The 13,509-nt window shown below is 44.0% G+C and overlaps 1 protein-coding gene across 3 annotated transcripts in view; it reads left to right on the forward strand.

Moving 5' to 3' along the window:
* HORMAD1 (HORMA domain containing 1) overlaps positions 1–13,509 on the forward strand; it is a 326,846-nt gene that overhangs the window by 102,339 nt on the left and 210,998 nt on the right. For 2 of the 3 annotated variants that reach the window (XM_069216936.1, XM_069216937.1), the window contains exons 6-7: positions 2,536–2,556; positions 2,649–2,675. The exons of the other annotated variant lie outside the window; for it this stretch is intronic. In XM_069216936.1, coding sequence (XP_069073037.1) covers positions 2,536–2,556; positions 2,649–2,675 — 48 coding nt within the window. The remainder of the gene's footprint in view (positions 1–2,535; positions 2,557–2,648; positions 2,676–13,509) is intronic. 3 annotated transcript variants of the gene reach the window in all.

Consider the following 13,509-nt stretch of genomic DNA (forward strand, 5'->3'; position numbering starts at 1 on the left):
TAGCAGTAACAGTTAAGCAAAGAGTCTCTTTCAGTTTGACGCTTCAAGTCATTACTAGAGATGATGTCCTCGTGTATCAATCTTAAACCCCACTGTCTCCTTCGTATGCGTCCACTCCAGGAGGAGCTCGACAAGCAACGGAAGCAGACACAAGGCTCCTTCGAGGACACCATACAGGTAACAACACGGATGTCAGCTTCCCTCGGTTGGTGGATAACACCTGGGAACATTTTCAGTGGCCTAGGATTCTTAAGCTAGGTCCCTCCATTAACTAACACAACAAACGCTTCGATAGAGGGATGGGGTGCATGTCTGCAAGATCTCCGAGTGGCAAGTGGCCTCCTTCTCCTGATACTCTTCACATCAACTTCCTCGAGCTCAGAGCAGTGAACCTGGCGCTGCAGGCCTTCCTTCCAAGAATCTTCAGTGCTTAATTGAACGGACAATACGACCACCATGAACTACATCAACAGCAGGGGGGGGACTCGGTCACATCTGCTATCCAAGCAAGTGCAAACCATTTGGGCCTGGTGCATTCCGCACTCAGGGCACACAAAGGCAGAGCACCTCCCAGGAGTACATAACACCACTGCAGATTCGCTCAGCAGGGTCACCACATCTTCCCACGATTGGGAATTGAATCAGAAGACGCTGGATGCAATATTCCTCAAATGGGGAAAGCTAAATCTGGACCGGATTGCAATGCCTTTTCGATAAAATGGCCAGGGATTTATGCTTATGCTCCCCCCACCCACTGATACCTCTACTTCTACGAGTGATCAGCAAAATCAAATCAGAGCCTTGTCAAATATTCCTAATTACTCCAGCCTGGCCACATCAACCATGGTACATGGAGCTACTGTTGCTGTCGTTGTTTGCACCCACCTACTTCATCTAGCACGCTCAGGTCTTGCCCATGCGTCCATCAAGGTTCACTTGGTAGCCATTTCTAGATACAGACGAATATCTAAAGAGCCATCCCTCTGGTCTCATATACTTATTAAGCAATTTATGAAAGGTCTTTTTCAGTCCTTTTTCCTCCAGTTAAAGCCCCGCCTCCAGCTTGGCAACTAAATACAGTCTTGGGCCAGCTGATGAAGGGACCATTTGAACCCATCCGTAAAGCAGACGTCAAATACTTCACCTGGAAGGTAGCGCTCCTCTTAGCTTTAACATCTTCTTGCAGAGTCCGCAAAATACAAGCGTTTACCATCCAAGAGCCTTTTCTGCAATTTACTGGGGATAGAGTTATCCTGCGTACCAACCTTAAGTTTATTCCTAAGGTTACATCAGACTTCCACAACCTCAACTGGAGCAGAAAGATCGCTCCATTCTCTCGACTTGAAAAGATGTCTCAAATTCTACTTGCAAAGAACGAGGTCAATCAGGAAATCAAACCAACTCTTCGTAGCCTTCAGTGCACCCATAAGAGGGCATCCTGTCACTAAGCAGACCATTTCCAAATGGATCTCGAACACAATAGCCTTTTGCCATCAAAAGGCTGGTCGACCTTTGGACGCCAGGTTGCGTGCACACTCAACTAGGGCAGCTCCATGTCTTTTTCACTGTTCTCAGGCGTGTCCCTACCTGACATCTGCCGAGCGGCAACGTGGAGAACTACACATGCTTTCACAAAGTATTAGTGTTTGGATGCTGCGACACTCCGATGCAGCGAGTGGTCAAGCAGTCCTTAGGCATTTGTTCCGATGAAGGTGAGCTGTTTCTCTTTCTTGCCATCAGCTTCTGTTGTTTAATACCACATTTTCTGGATAATAGTGAGATATAACGTATACATATCGATTTATCTATTGATGTGTTTATACATAGTTATTTCTCCTACATACATTTATCTAAATGCAGATGCTATATTTTACATGGTAGTGTGTTCTTATGAATACAGAAAAGTGCTAGTCACTGCTTGCTGTTCTTATTCAAGCTTATGAATCTATGAAAGTTCCAATATTGGAGTAAGAAATAAGTTACTTACCTGTAACTGTAGTTCTACAGTATTGGAAGCTTTCATAGATTCACATGCGGACCACCCGCCTCCCCTTATAAGCTCACCTTTTCTCTCCCCAGTGTTCTTTATTATTGCAGCACTTAAGCTCAGAAAAGCTGCGGGAAGGCAGCTCCTCACAAGAGGTTCAATGGGATAGGGAAATGTGATTGGTTCAGTTTTAAGTTTGGGTCTATTCCACAAAATAACAGTGATAGGTTGCTAAACTAAGGCCTAATGTAGGTATACATTTAGGCATATGTTATACATTCCACCGGGGACTCCCATTAGTGGACAGGGAAGTATTCAAGCATGTGAATCTATGAAAACTTCTAATTCTGGAGAACTACAGTTACAGGCAAGTAACTTATTTCTTATGGGGATGAAACCTTTCGGTAACTCAGCTGGTCATTCTCACTCAGTTACATAATCTATCAGTGGGATTGCTAACAGTTATGCTAGGCAATACATCACCTAAAATCCAAAGAGTTTTGAGTACTAATGTAAGAAATTTCCATTATCTCTTTGTGTTGTCATAGCTCCGGATGGTTGTTTTGGCGGTAAGTGTGCTTAAAATGCTTCATTCAAAAAAAAAAATCTAAAATATTGAATTTACTAGCACTAATAATCAATGTCCCTTTAAAAATATTAGATATACACCAATCCAGAAGATCCCCAGGTAGGCATTAATTCTTCCAATATATTAATATATTGAGGCCTTTAGATTGTTTTTCTTACATTGATGAATTGAGTTTGTCAGATCTGTTCTGTAAGCTCTGATTTTGTAAAGAAAGAGTCATATGTTTATTATAGAACATCATTATGTTTTTTCAATGTGAGTAAATGTGTAATTATAGCACACCATTATTTCCGAAAAATTAAAACAAAGCCATGTTACCTAATTCTGGTCAGCCTTTTGTGCTTCTTAATAATTAACTAAATTAGTCTCTTTGGCAAAACCTTGCATCAAAAGACTGCAAAATATACAGGATGTTCTCTTCTAAAACCCTGAAATAATATGAGTTCCATTTTTACCTATGGGTGCAAAAGGCCAAGACCATGGATGGAACCAAGGGCCAGATGCATGACTGTATGGTTTGTGACTCAAAATTTGCAATTCATTTGCGAGTTGCAAAAACAAATGTACAACAGTGTCAAGCACACTGTTTTCAATTCCCAAAGGGGTTCCAAATGATCTACCTCATCCATAGTCATGAGGTAGGTGGCGATTTGTGACCCAATTGGGAATAGCCACACTCACTGGGATGGTGGCCTGCTGGGGACAGCAGGCCACCATGTCCGTGGCTGCTTTTTAAATGTAGCATTTTTTTTTCTTTAAAGGAAAACATGTTGCATTTTAAATGAAAAGTTTTCTTTTTACTTTTTCACAGTAGGCAGCGGTCAGTTAGACAACTAACTGCTCTGAAAAAATATTTTCGTTTCCATTCACAAAAAGCAAGAAGGGGTCTTGTGGAGACCCCTTTCTGTTTGCAAATGGGTTACCACGGTTTACAATTGGAGGTAACTGCAATTGTTTTGCAACCGCACTTGCGCTCATAAAACAGTCATTCATGCATGAAACTCGCAATTAGGGAGGGATGCCTCTTCCTAATTGCTGGTCGCAATCCTTATTTTGTGAGTCAGTATTTGCATGATGGCTTGCAAAACAGGGATGGTACATTAGAAGAGGCCATTTTGCGGTTGCAAAAGGTGAAATTAACTTTTTGCGACCACAGAATCGTGTTGTACATTGGGCCCCCATGAGTTTTACTATTCTCTGGTGATGGGAAGATATAGAGTGCTCTTCCAGCTGACTATAAAGGTACACTATAATATAATATTCATATTTTAGTAAGCTCTTAGATACTGCATTTTTTTCCTGAACTAATTTAAAATACAATTAGTGGGTCCCACTTAAATCATCACGGGTGGCTGCGTCAAGAGCTAAAACATTGTCAACCTGTGCATCTGCCTTGTCAACATAAACAGCTGTGTTGTTGCAAAGTTGGCCACAGAAAGTACATTGACAAAGAAACAATTGGTGAGACCCTCGCCAGTGACCCTTACAGCATAGATTGTTCATCCGGCAGATAACCTGCACTTGTGCCAGTGCCTGTTTCACATGTAGGTGTTCCCTGATCAGCAGCTTCTCATCAAGTTCCCAGATCTCCTCAGTCAATGTTGGCTGCTTCTTGACAGTGATACCATCAGAAACACCTTTGTAACTGACACTTGTGTCAATGATGACACAATGGACCTTCAGAAAAGTCCCTTAAGACCAGAATCACTTCTGTCTTCACCAAGGGCATTAAGATAGTTGTGTTGACACAACTGACTTCACTGAGAATATTACAGCAGCCACTGCCAAAAACCTTCAACTCTGAAAAGTATGAAAATAAAAGTCCAATTTGGGTCAACTTACAGCCGGACACAGCTGAGCACCAGATGCCAAGAGTTTGGTGAGGAAGAAGAAGACAAAACCCATCCGAGGCCTTCAGTACAAAGATTATCAGAAGGTCATCAAATGCCCAATTCTCAGTGTCTATACTGCGAGCATGGTGGGGATAACAGGTGTTAGTACAACCATTCACATTATGATTATGATGATTTTTACGGTGATGTTGACAAAATTGTTTGTGCTTCAAATTCCCCCTATCTTGTAGAGGACCTTCAACATATCACTTCTGCTCCAGGTTTCCTAGTCAATGTTGACCAGTGGTCCAAGCCACTCTACAGCTCGCACTACTACAACCACAGCAAGCACTATTGATTCACAGTTGTCCCCACAATGACGACAGCAACCTCAATCGCATCAAACCCCCCATTCATAGCTGCCTCAACAATTGCTATAGTTGACTCACAGCCTCTCAACGTGAATAGCAGATGACATGATGAAAGAAGATCAAGAGGAAGAAAAAATGGAGAGTGAAGTTCTGGATTTAATTGCTTGCAGGAGTGGTGGAGAGCAGAACAACAATTTCTCCAGTATTGGATCTTTCATAGATTCAAATGCTTGAATCATTCTTCCTTGTCGAAGTCGGTATCACGAATAGAATACATTAAAATAATAGGCTTTTAAAGGAATGCAGAGCTTAGGCTGTTGAGTTATCTATGTCCTTTCTTAACAAAGGACCAACGTTATCCACTGATCAATCAGGCAACAGCACCCTCTAGAACCCTCACCACAGAGGCTCCAGTTCCTCAGATTTTCTACCAAACGTCAGGTGATGGGAGTCTCCCTGAGGTCTGCCCAGTTTTCCCTTGAGAACAACTAATTTCAGCAGAATTCTTCTCAGGTCAGCTTTAAATTTTGTTTTAACTACAGCCTAGGACTCTGTGACTGTCAGGATCTCCAACGGGGGCTTGTTTAAGCCATGAAACACCTGTGTCAAAAAGAGAGTACAATCAGAGGACCCTCACAGAGAGTGTATTTATTGTCTCTATCCAAAGCACAAGGTTATAGATTGCATGATCTGTAGAACATTTTCACAGAAAACCCTAAAGGACAGGGAAGGAAGACTCCTCTTTTGATTACAGAGACTGAAATCAAAAGAACATCCAGTCTCGGATAGTGATGACTCTTCACAGACTGTAAAAAAAAAAAGAGTAAGATCTCTGAAAGGGGAGCCTCCAGAGCCCCATTGAAAAGCACTTAAAAAGAATCACATGGAAAAGAGATTCTGCAACATAAAAAAGTTTTCTCCAATGGTATCTTCTGAGCCCTCAACACCAGCTAACAAGGTAGTTTCTGTCAAAGTTTCAAAATCACTTCCTTTAACATCAGAGGTTTCTTCTGACAAAAAAATCAAACATTTAAAAATATCATCACTGTCGATGACAGTCTTGTCGACAATGTCAGACTACATCTACCACCATAATGTCGACGTTCACAACGGCGGTATCACCGATGATAGTATCTTCTCTCGTAGGGGATTTCCATGTATAGTCATAAGCACTGAATAGTTCCGCGCACCTGCGAGGACCCCGGAGCACTGATGTGGAGTATATTCTTAAGTGCAAATACCAGCCCTTTGAAAAAAGGTCTGTCAAAAAACACTTAAGAATAACAATGTGCAGCCTATGTGAACAGCTACACAGGCCAAATTGTTAAAAAGAAAAACAGTTGTAGTGTAAATTCACGTTTAAACATCTATTTATTCTAGAAATTTAATAACAAATACATTCTCATATTCTATTTACACCTCTCATGAGAATAAAACAATGCAGGGCAGTGTAGCCCATAGGCTGCCATTATACAGAATGTAAATAGAGCTGTGCCTTTAAGAAAGTAAAGTCTTCCTGTTTCCCATCATGCACAGCAAAAGGCAGCTGCCTCAGTTCTTTTTTCCGGCTCCTTTCTGACAGGACCCTGAAGCATTGAGCTCTACCTCACAAAGCCTTTTTGTGACAGAAATTCATTAAAAATCTTTTGAATTCAATTTCACTCGACGTTTTTAACATTGAGTGATCATTTCCTACTATTTTCTGTTAAATTCTGACAGAATTTTGAGGTTTTTCTAGTTTAGAAATGCCTTCACTTTTTGACAAATGTCCTTCTTGTGGCAGAAAAAAGGCTAAAACAGATCCACATCGGGTCTGTATAATTTGTCTTCCATCCAGCCATAAACCGGAGTCGTGTGACATCTGTAAAACTTTCTCCAGAAGAACTCTTCGTGATAGGGAGAAAATCCGACTTCAGGCGAGAGAGGACAGGAGAAAAAGTGGTCATTCTACCACAGAGCGAGGAGAAGGTCAGTCTTCTACCAGGGCTCACCCTGTTTCCTCAATAACTCCTACGAGGAGTGTGTCGACGTCGAGGCGACAATCAAAGAGACCTAGAAGGGTTTATACAACGTTGGAATCCTCGGCCTCACTCATCCTGCTTCCAGCGTCTCCACAACTCTCTCCTCGACTGTCGCCGTTGCCGCAGACACCGGTAACACCTACGGCTCCTCTTCTGGCTCCTCCTTCAGACTCTGTTCTGAGGACTCCAACACGATCCGTAAGGCGTTCTGGACATTCCTCTAGACGTTCATCTTCCTCTCGGCACCATCGTCATGAATCACGACCGAGATCTCAGCATTCACATCATAGACATTCTTCTTCGTCTACACGGGACTACTCTCCAACCCTATCGGACTCACCGTCCCCGAGAGTGTCCCCCATAGATGATGTGAATACATTCCAGGAGGTCTTAGTGCGAGGGGCAACCAAACTGAATATCCCGCTGGCGGTACCTGCCCCATCGACGTCAGTAATCTTCGAGACCTTACATCACAGGACATCTTCGAGACCTTTGCTTCCACTTGTTCCGGGTCTTATTGAACCGGCAATGGATATTTTTCTTACACCGGCCGCAACGAAGTCTGCTCCTTCCAGACTTATTAAGAAATATCGTCCACCAGAACAAGATACTCTATTCTTGAGATCGGACCCAGTACCGGACTCAGTGGTTATAGTAGCGGCAAAGAAATTGCATTCTACATCACCGTCTTCCTCTTCACCTCCAGATAAAGAGAGCAGAAAGATTGATGCTGCAGGACGAAACGTATGCTCTACTGCAGCCATCACGACGAAAGCAGCCAGCGCCACTGCTTTATTAGGGAGATACGATCGGGCCCTCTGGGACTCTATACTGCAGTTTGCGGAACATCTTCCTAAGGACAAAAGGGAAGGTTTCCTGGAGGTCGTAGGCGAGGGAGCCATGGTTTCTAACCAAGTAATACGTGCTGCGGTGGATTCTTCGGTACTATCCGCACATAACTATGCTTACGGAATAGCGCTCAGAAGACATGCATGGTTGCGACTTACATCTCTTAAACCAGAAGCACAGCAGAGAATACAAAATGTACCTTTCTCAGGCTCCACTTTGTTCGGTTCTCATGCCGATGACGAGATGGCCAGAATGAAGTCTGAGCTGGATACCCTGAAAGCGGTAGGCATGGAACGACCGAAAGAACAACGAAAGGTATTCCGTCCATATCAACGAAGACTGTTCACCCACAGGTATCAGACTCCACACTGGATGTCTTCATGCCCCCAGCAACAGCAACCGCAACAGCAGCAGCATCAAAGGGGCTTATCCACACAACGAAGGTCGACAAGGGGTCGTTCAACACCTCAAACTCAAACAACTCGACAGGCTCCCGCGTCTAAGCCCTGAATCTTCGCTTCCCCCTCCTCCGTTATCCACTCCGGTAGGGGGAAGTATCTCAAAGCATCTGGACGAGTGGCTACACATCACATCAGACGCCTGGGTATTGAATATTGTGAGACATGGTTACGCTCTCAGATTCACCAGTCCTCCACCATCTGTTCCACCCAAAACAGCCAGCCACCACCTCGAAGCTCTTCAGGTAGAAGTCACCATTCTATTACAAAAAAGAGCCATAGAACCCGTCCCGATCAGCCAGCAAGGGAAGGGGATTTATTCGAGGTATTTCCTTGTGCCGAAAAAAGACAAGCAAGAGTTTCGTCCCATTTTAGATCTAAGGACAGCAAACAAGTGGATTCGCAAAGAGAAATTCAGGATGCTATCCTTGCACCAAATTTACCCACATCTTCGTCAGGGCGACTGGCTCTGTGCAATAGACCTTTGCGACGCTTACTTTCATATTCCGGTGACCAAGAAACATCGAAAATTCCTAAGGTTCACAGTCGGAAAACGTCATTACCAATTTGGGGTTCTGCCCTTCGGCCTCAAATCAGCACCGAGAACTTTTTCCAAATGCATGGCGGTGGTAGCCGCCCACTTGAGGAAACATCGAATATTTGTCTACCCCTATCTAGACGATTGGCTCATGAAGGCCTCCAGTTATCTAGAGGCGCAACAACATTTCAAATGGACTCTACAGCTGTTGCAGAAGCTCGGTCTTCAAGTCAGTCTCCTGAAATCCACAGCAACGCCTGTTCAGAGGTTGCATTACTTAGGGGCCATTATAGATACCAATCTAGGAAAGGTGTTTCCTTCGGAGGAACGACGATTATCGAATCTCCAAAAGTGCAAACAACTGCAGGAAACTCCACAGACCACTGCAAGAGTAATAGCTTCTCTACTGGGCTCGATGGCGTCTTGTATCCATCTCGTTCCCAATGCTCGCCTCCATATGAGACCATTACAGGAAAACCTGGAGGATCAGTGGTGTCAACTGATGGACGATTGGGAGAGCAAAGTCCTCCTTTCTCCCCGTGCCCTACAGTCCCTCAAGTGGTGGTGTTTACCCAGCAATCTCTTGGTGGGGATTCCGTTCCAACAACAGCCTCCAGCTCAAACCATCGTAACAGATGCGTCACTGCTCGGATGGGGAGCGCACATGGAACATCTTCGAGTCCAAGGCAAGTGGTCACGGAGAGAGAGTCTCTATCATATCAACCTGCTGGAACTTCGTGCAGTCCACCTTGCGCTCAAAGCCTTCCTTCCCTCTCTGAGAGCGGAAACTCTCCTTCTCCAGACGGACAACGTGGCCACTATGTACTACGTGAACAAACAAGGAGGCACCAGGTCCAGGATTTTATCCAGAGAGGTTCAGACAATCTGGCATTGGCTTCTAGCCAGGAACCTGTCGCTAGTGGCAACTCACCTGCCTGGCATCCAGAATGTTCAAGCGGATGCCATCAGTCGCGTAATGGACGAGAACCACAAATGGGTTCTAGACGACGAAGTCGTTCGTTCCATTTTCGCACTGTGGGGTACCCCCTCTATAGACCTATTCGCAACCCCAGAAAATAAAAAATGCCAAAACTTCGCCTCCAGATATTACCATCCATGGACACTGGGGAATGCCCTGTGGATAAGCTGGTCAGGAGCATTTCTTTACGCCTTTCCACCGCTTCCCCTGATTCCGGCGGTCCTCCAGAAGTTATCCAATGCTCAGTCCAAAATGATACTAATTGCTCCGGAATGGCCACGCCAATGGTGGTTCCCAGACCTTCTTCACCGATCGCTCAAACCACACATCAGACTGCCTTATCGTCCGGACCTGCTCACGAAGTTCAGAGGGCAGATATCACATCCCAACCTCATCGTTGAGTTTGGCAGCATGGCTCCTGAGCTAGTGCAATATGGACACTTGAACCTACCTCAGGACTGTATGGAAATCCTGAAAGAAGCAAAGCGCCCTTCCACACGATCGGCTTATGCAAGCAAGTGGAAGAGATTCTGTGTGTGGTGTTTAGGCAACAACATAGACCCAGTATCTTGTGGAGAGGAATCTATCCTGCCATACTTGCTAAGTTTGGCAAAATCGGGCTTACAACTGTCATCAATAAAGGTACACTTGGCGGCTGTAACAGCATACAGAAAGAGCCCTTCACAAACTTCTTTTTTTTGGATTCCAAATATTAAGGACTTCCTGGAAGGTTTAAAAAAGGTTTTTCCTCCCATTAGAAAGCCTTCTCCTCCATGGGAACTGAATGTTGTCCTATCGCGTCTGATGCTGCCTCCATTCGAGCCAATACATAAGGCATCACTTCAACATCTCACATGGAAAGCTGCTTTTCTGGTGGCAATCACTTCAGCGCGTAGGGTTAGCGAAATCCAGGCCCTTTGCGCTCAAGAACCCTACACGGTTTTTCATTCTGCGAAAGTGGTAATGAGGACTCATCCAAAATTTTTACCAAAAGTCGTCTCCGACTTTCATGTGAACCAAACCATTTCATTACCAACTTTCTTTCAAAATCCAACTACTCCTGCTGAGAGAACTCTGCACTCTCTGGATGTAAAGAGGGTTTTGAAATGTTACTTGGACAGGACAAAATGCTTACGTAAATCACAACAGCTCTTTGTTAACTATGGCCCAGTTAGAACAGGGCTGGGCACGTCTAAGCAATCTTTATCCAGGTGGATTGTTTCATGTATAATGTTATGTTATCAGTTAGCAAACAAATCCCTTGGTGGTAGGCCAAAAGCCCACTCTACTAGAGGGAAGGCAGCTACTGCAGCGTTGATGAGAAATGTCCCTTTGGCACAAATATGCAAGGCTGCCACTTGGAAATCGGTCCATACCTTTACTCAGCATTACTGCCTTGATTCAGACGCTACGGCAGATGCGCAGGTTGGTCAGGCCTTGCTTAAGAATTTATTTGCATGATACATGTTTTTGTCAGTATTCTTCTGTCTACTCCACCGCGGTTATGGGGATGGGCTTGCTACTCTATTCAGTGCTTATGACTATACATGGAAATCCCCTACGAGAGAAGGAATGGTTTCTTACCTGTAACTCCAGTTCTCTCGTAGGGGTATTTCCATGACCGGTGGAGTTGACATAGAACAGGTTGCCATGAATATTATTGATGTTGGTACTCCAACAAATGTTTTTGTTCCTTCATGTCAGGTTACAAGCCTTCAATAAGAACTAAGGCAGTTGCCTTTTGCTGTGCATGATGGGAAACAGGAAGACTTTACTTTCTTAAAGGCACAGCTCTATTTACATTCTGTATAATGGCAGCCTATTGGCTACACTGCCCTGCATTGTTTTATTCTCATGAGAGGCGTAAATAGAATATGAGAATGTATTTGTTATTACATTTCTAGAATAAATTGATGTTTAAACGTGAATTACTGTTTTTCTTTTTAACAATTTGGCCTGTGTAGCTGTTCACATAGGCTGCACATTGTTATTCTTAAGTGTTTTTTGACAGACCTTTTTTCAAAGGGCTGGTATTTGCACTTAAGAATATACTTCACATCAGTACTCCGGGGTCCCCGCAGGCGCGCGGAACTATTCAGTGCTTATGACTATCATGGAAATACCCCTACGAGAGAACTGGAGTTACAGGTAAGAAACCATTCCTTCATCTCCATTAGCGTTGACGGCCATTGTATCTTGCAGGATTATATCTAAGGCACCGTCTACGAAGAAACCAACAACACAGCAAAAACCCCTATCAGAACGCCAGCACCATTGCTGTCAACACAAGACCATCGATGATGGTTACTAAAAAAACACAACCGTCAGCAAGAATACAGCCGACTACCTCGTCGACAACCAGTCAGTGACGCCACCATCAACAAAGCCATCATCGACGAGAATTCCGTTGACAACATCACCATCGACAGAAGTACCGATGACCACCACATCGTCTAGATTTTTTTTTCATCATCTTAACTTTCTACCAGCATGCCACTGACACCCTTAATACTTGCAACAGTCACATCACTGTCTACCGTATCCACAGAACAACTTTTCCCTCTGGAACACACCTCGCCAAGTAAGGTAACCCCATTTCCACTGCACCATCTGCTAGCTGACGATTAAGATGACAAATGGGCCTTTCGGGATAGCTCTCAGCCCCTCTGAATTACAGATTAAATACCTGGATAATGATCAAGATGATGACCAATACTATCAGGACAATAATCACATAAATCAAAACGCACAACAGCGTTACCAGTTCGGCTCACCACATGATCAGCAGGACCAAACAGTCCACATGACACAGGACTTATTATTTAATCTGCAAACAGTGCTACAAGGTTATTATAAAATATTTCCTGAACTTTTGCAATCTACACCTCCATCGCAGTTTCAGACTCCAACAAGATCACCTCCTCAAATGCCACCCACTCTCCGAACTACACTATCTTTATCAGTGCCTCTGTTATCTACAATACCATTAGCAGACCTGCCGGCAAATGACCAAGATACATCCGAAGAGGAACCTGAAGAAGGGGGTGAGATAAGAGACCAAGCCTCCACGACTTTGGAGTGGAACAATTATGTCAGACAGTCACCATCACCCCCACCACCTCCTGTAGACTCTCCACCAGATGATATTGGTAGTTTTCGTAGCATAATGGTGTGTGCAGCGAAAAGGTTTCAATTACCTCTTTTATATCAAATCAGGCAGACTTTCTTATATCATTTTAAGGAACCCAGAGAATAGTCAGTGAAAGCAATACCCTTAATAGATTTTATCTGGGAAGAGAGTATTTGTTCTATGAAGAATCCAACCACCACATCAGCAGTCATGCCAATACTGGATAAAAAATACAAAGTGCCAGACAGTGCACCAGCATGTTTAGTAGGCCCTCCGTGGCAAGATTCTGTTACTTATCAAGCGGTCCAGAGGCGTCCTAAAATCAGTCAGTGCCCATAACTACACCCCCAGATGGAGATGGCCGCCACCTTTATTTAACTGGGAAGCGATTCTCAAGTATGGCAGGGCTTACAGTTTGGGCAGAGAATTCACTGGCAATTCTTGCAAGATTCGACAGACAAATGTGGTTGGATATGTCACAATACTTATATCTCCTGACGAATGACTCGAAAGAGGAAGCCAGAAAAATTCTCCAAGAAGGGGCACGAGCGACTACAGATAAAATACTGTACCATTGATATCTCCTCGAAAGCATTTTGGCAGTTGGCAGGAGTGGCTGTACTCTGAAGACAAGCCTGGCTGAAAGCCGCAACCTTTAGATGAGAAGTACAAAGCAAAATCATGGATATGCCCTATGATAGTGGGTCATTATTTGGGAAGCATACTGATGAAGGTTTGCAAGCTATTAAAACCGA

Source organism: Pleurodeles waltl, chromosome 12, assembly GCF_031143425.1.
Source record: "Pleurodeles waltl isolate 20211129_DDA chromosome 12, aPleWal1.hap1.20221129, whole genome shotgun sequence".
NCBI lineage: Eukaryota > Metazoa > Chordata > Amphibia > Caudata > Salamandridae > Pleurodeles > Pleurodeles waltl.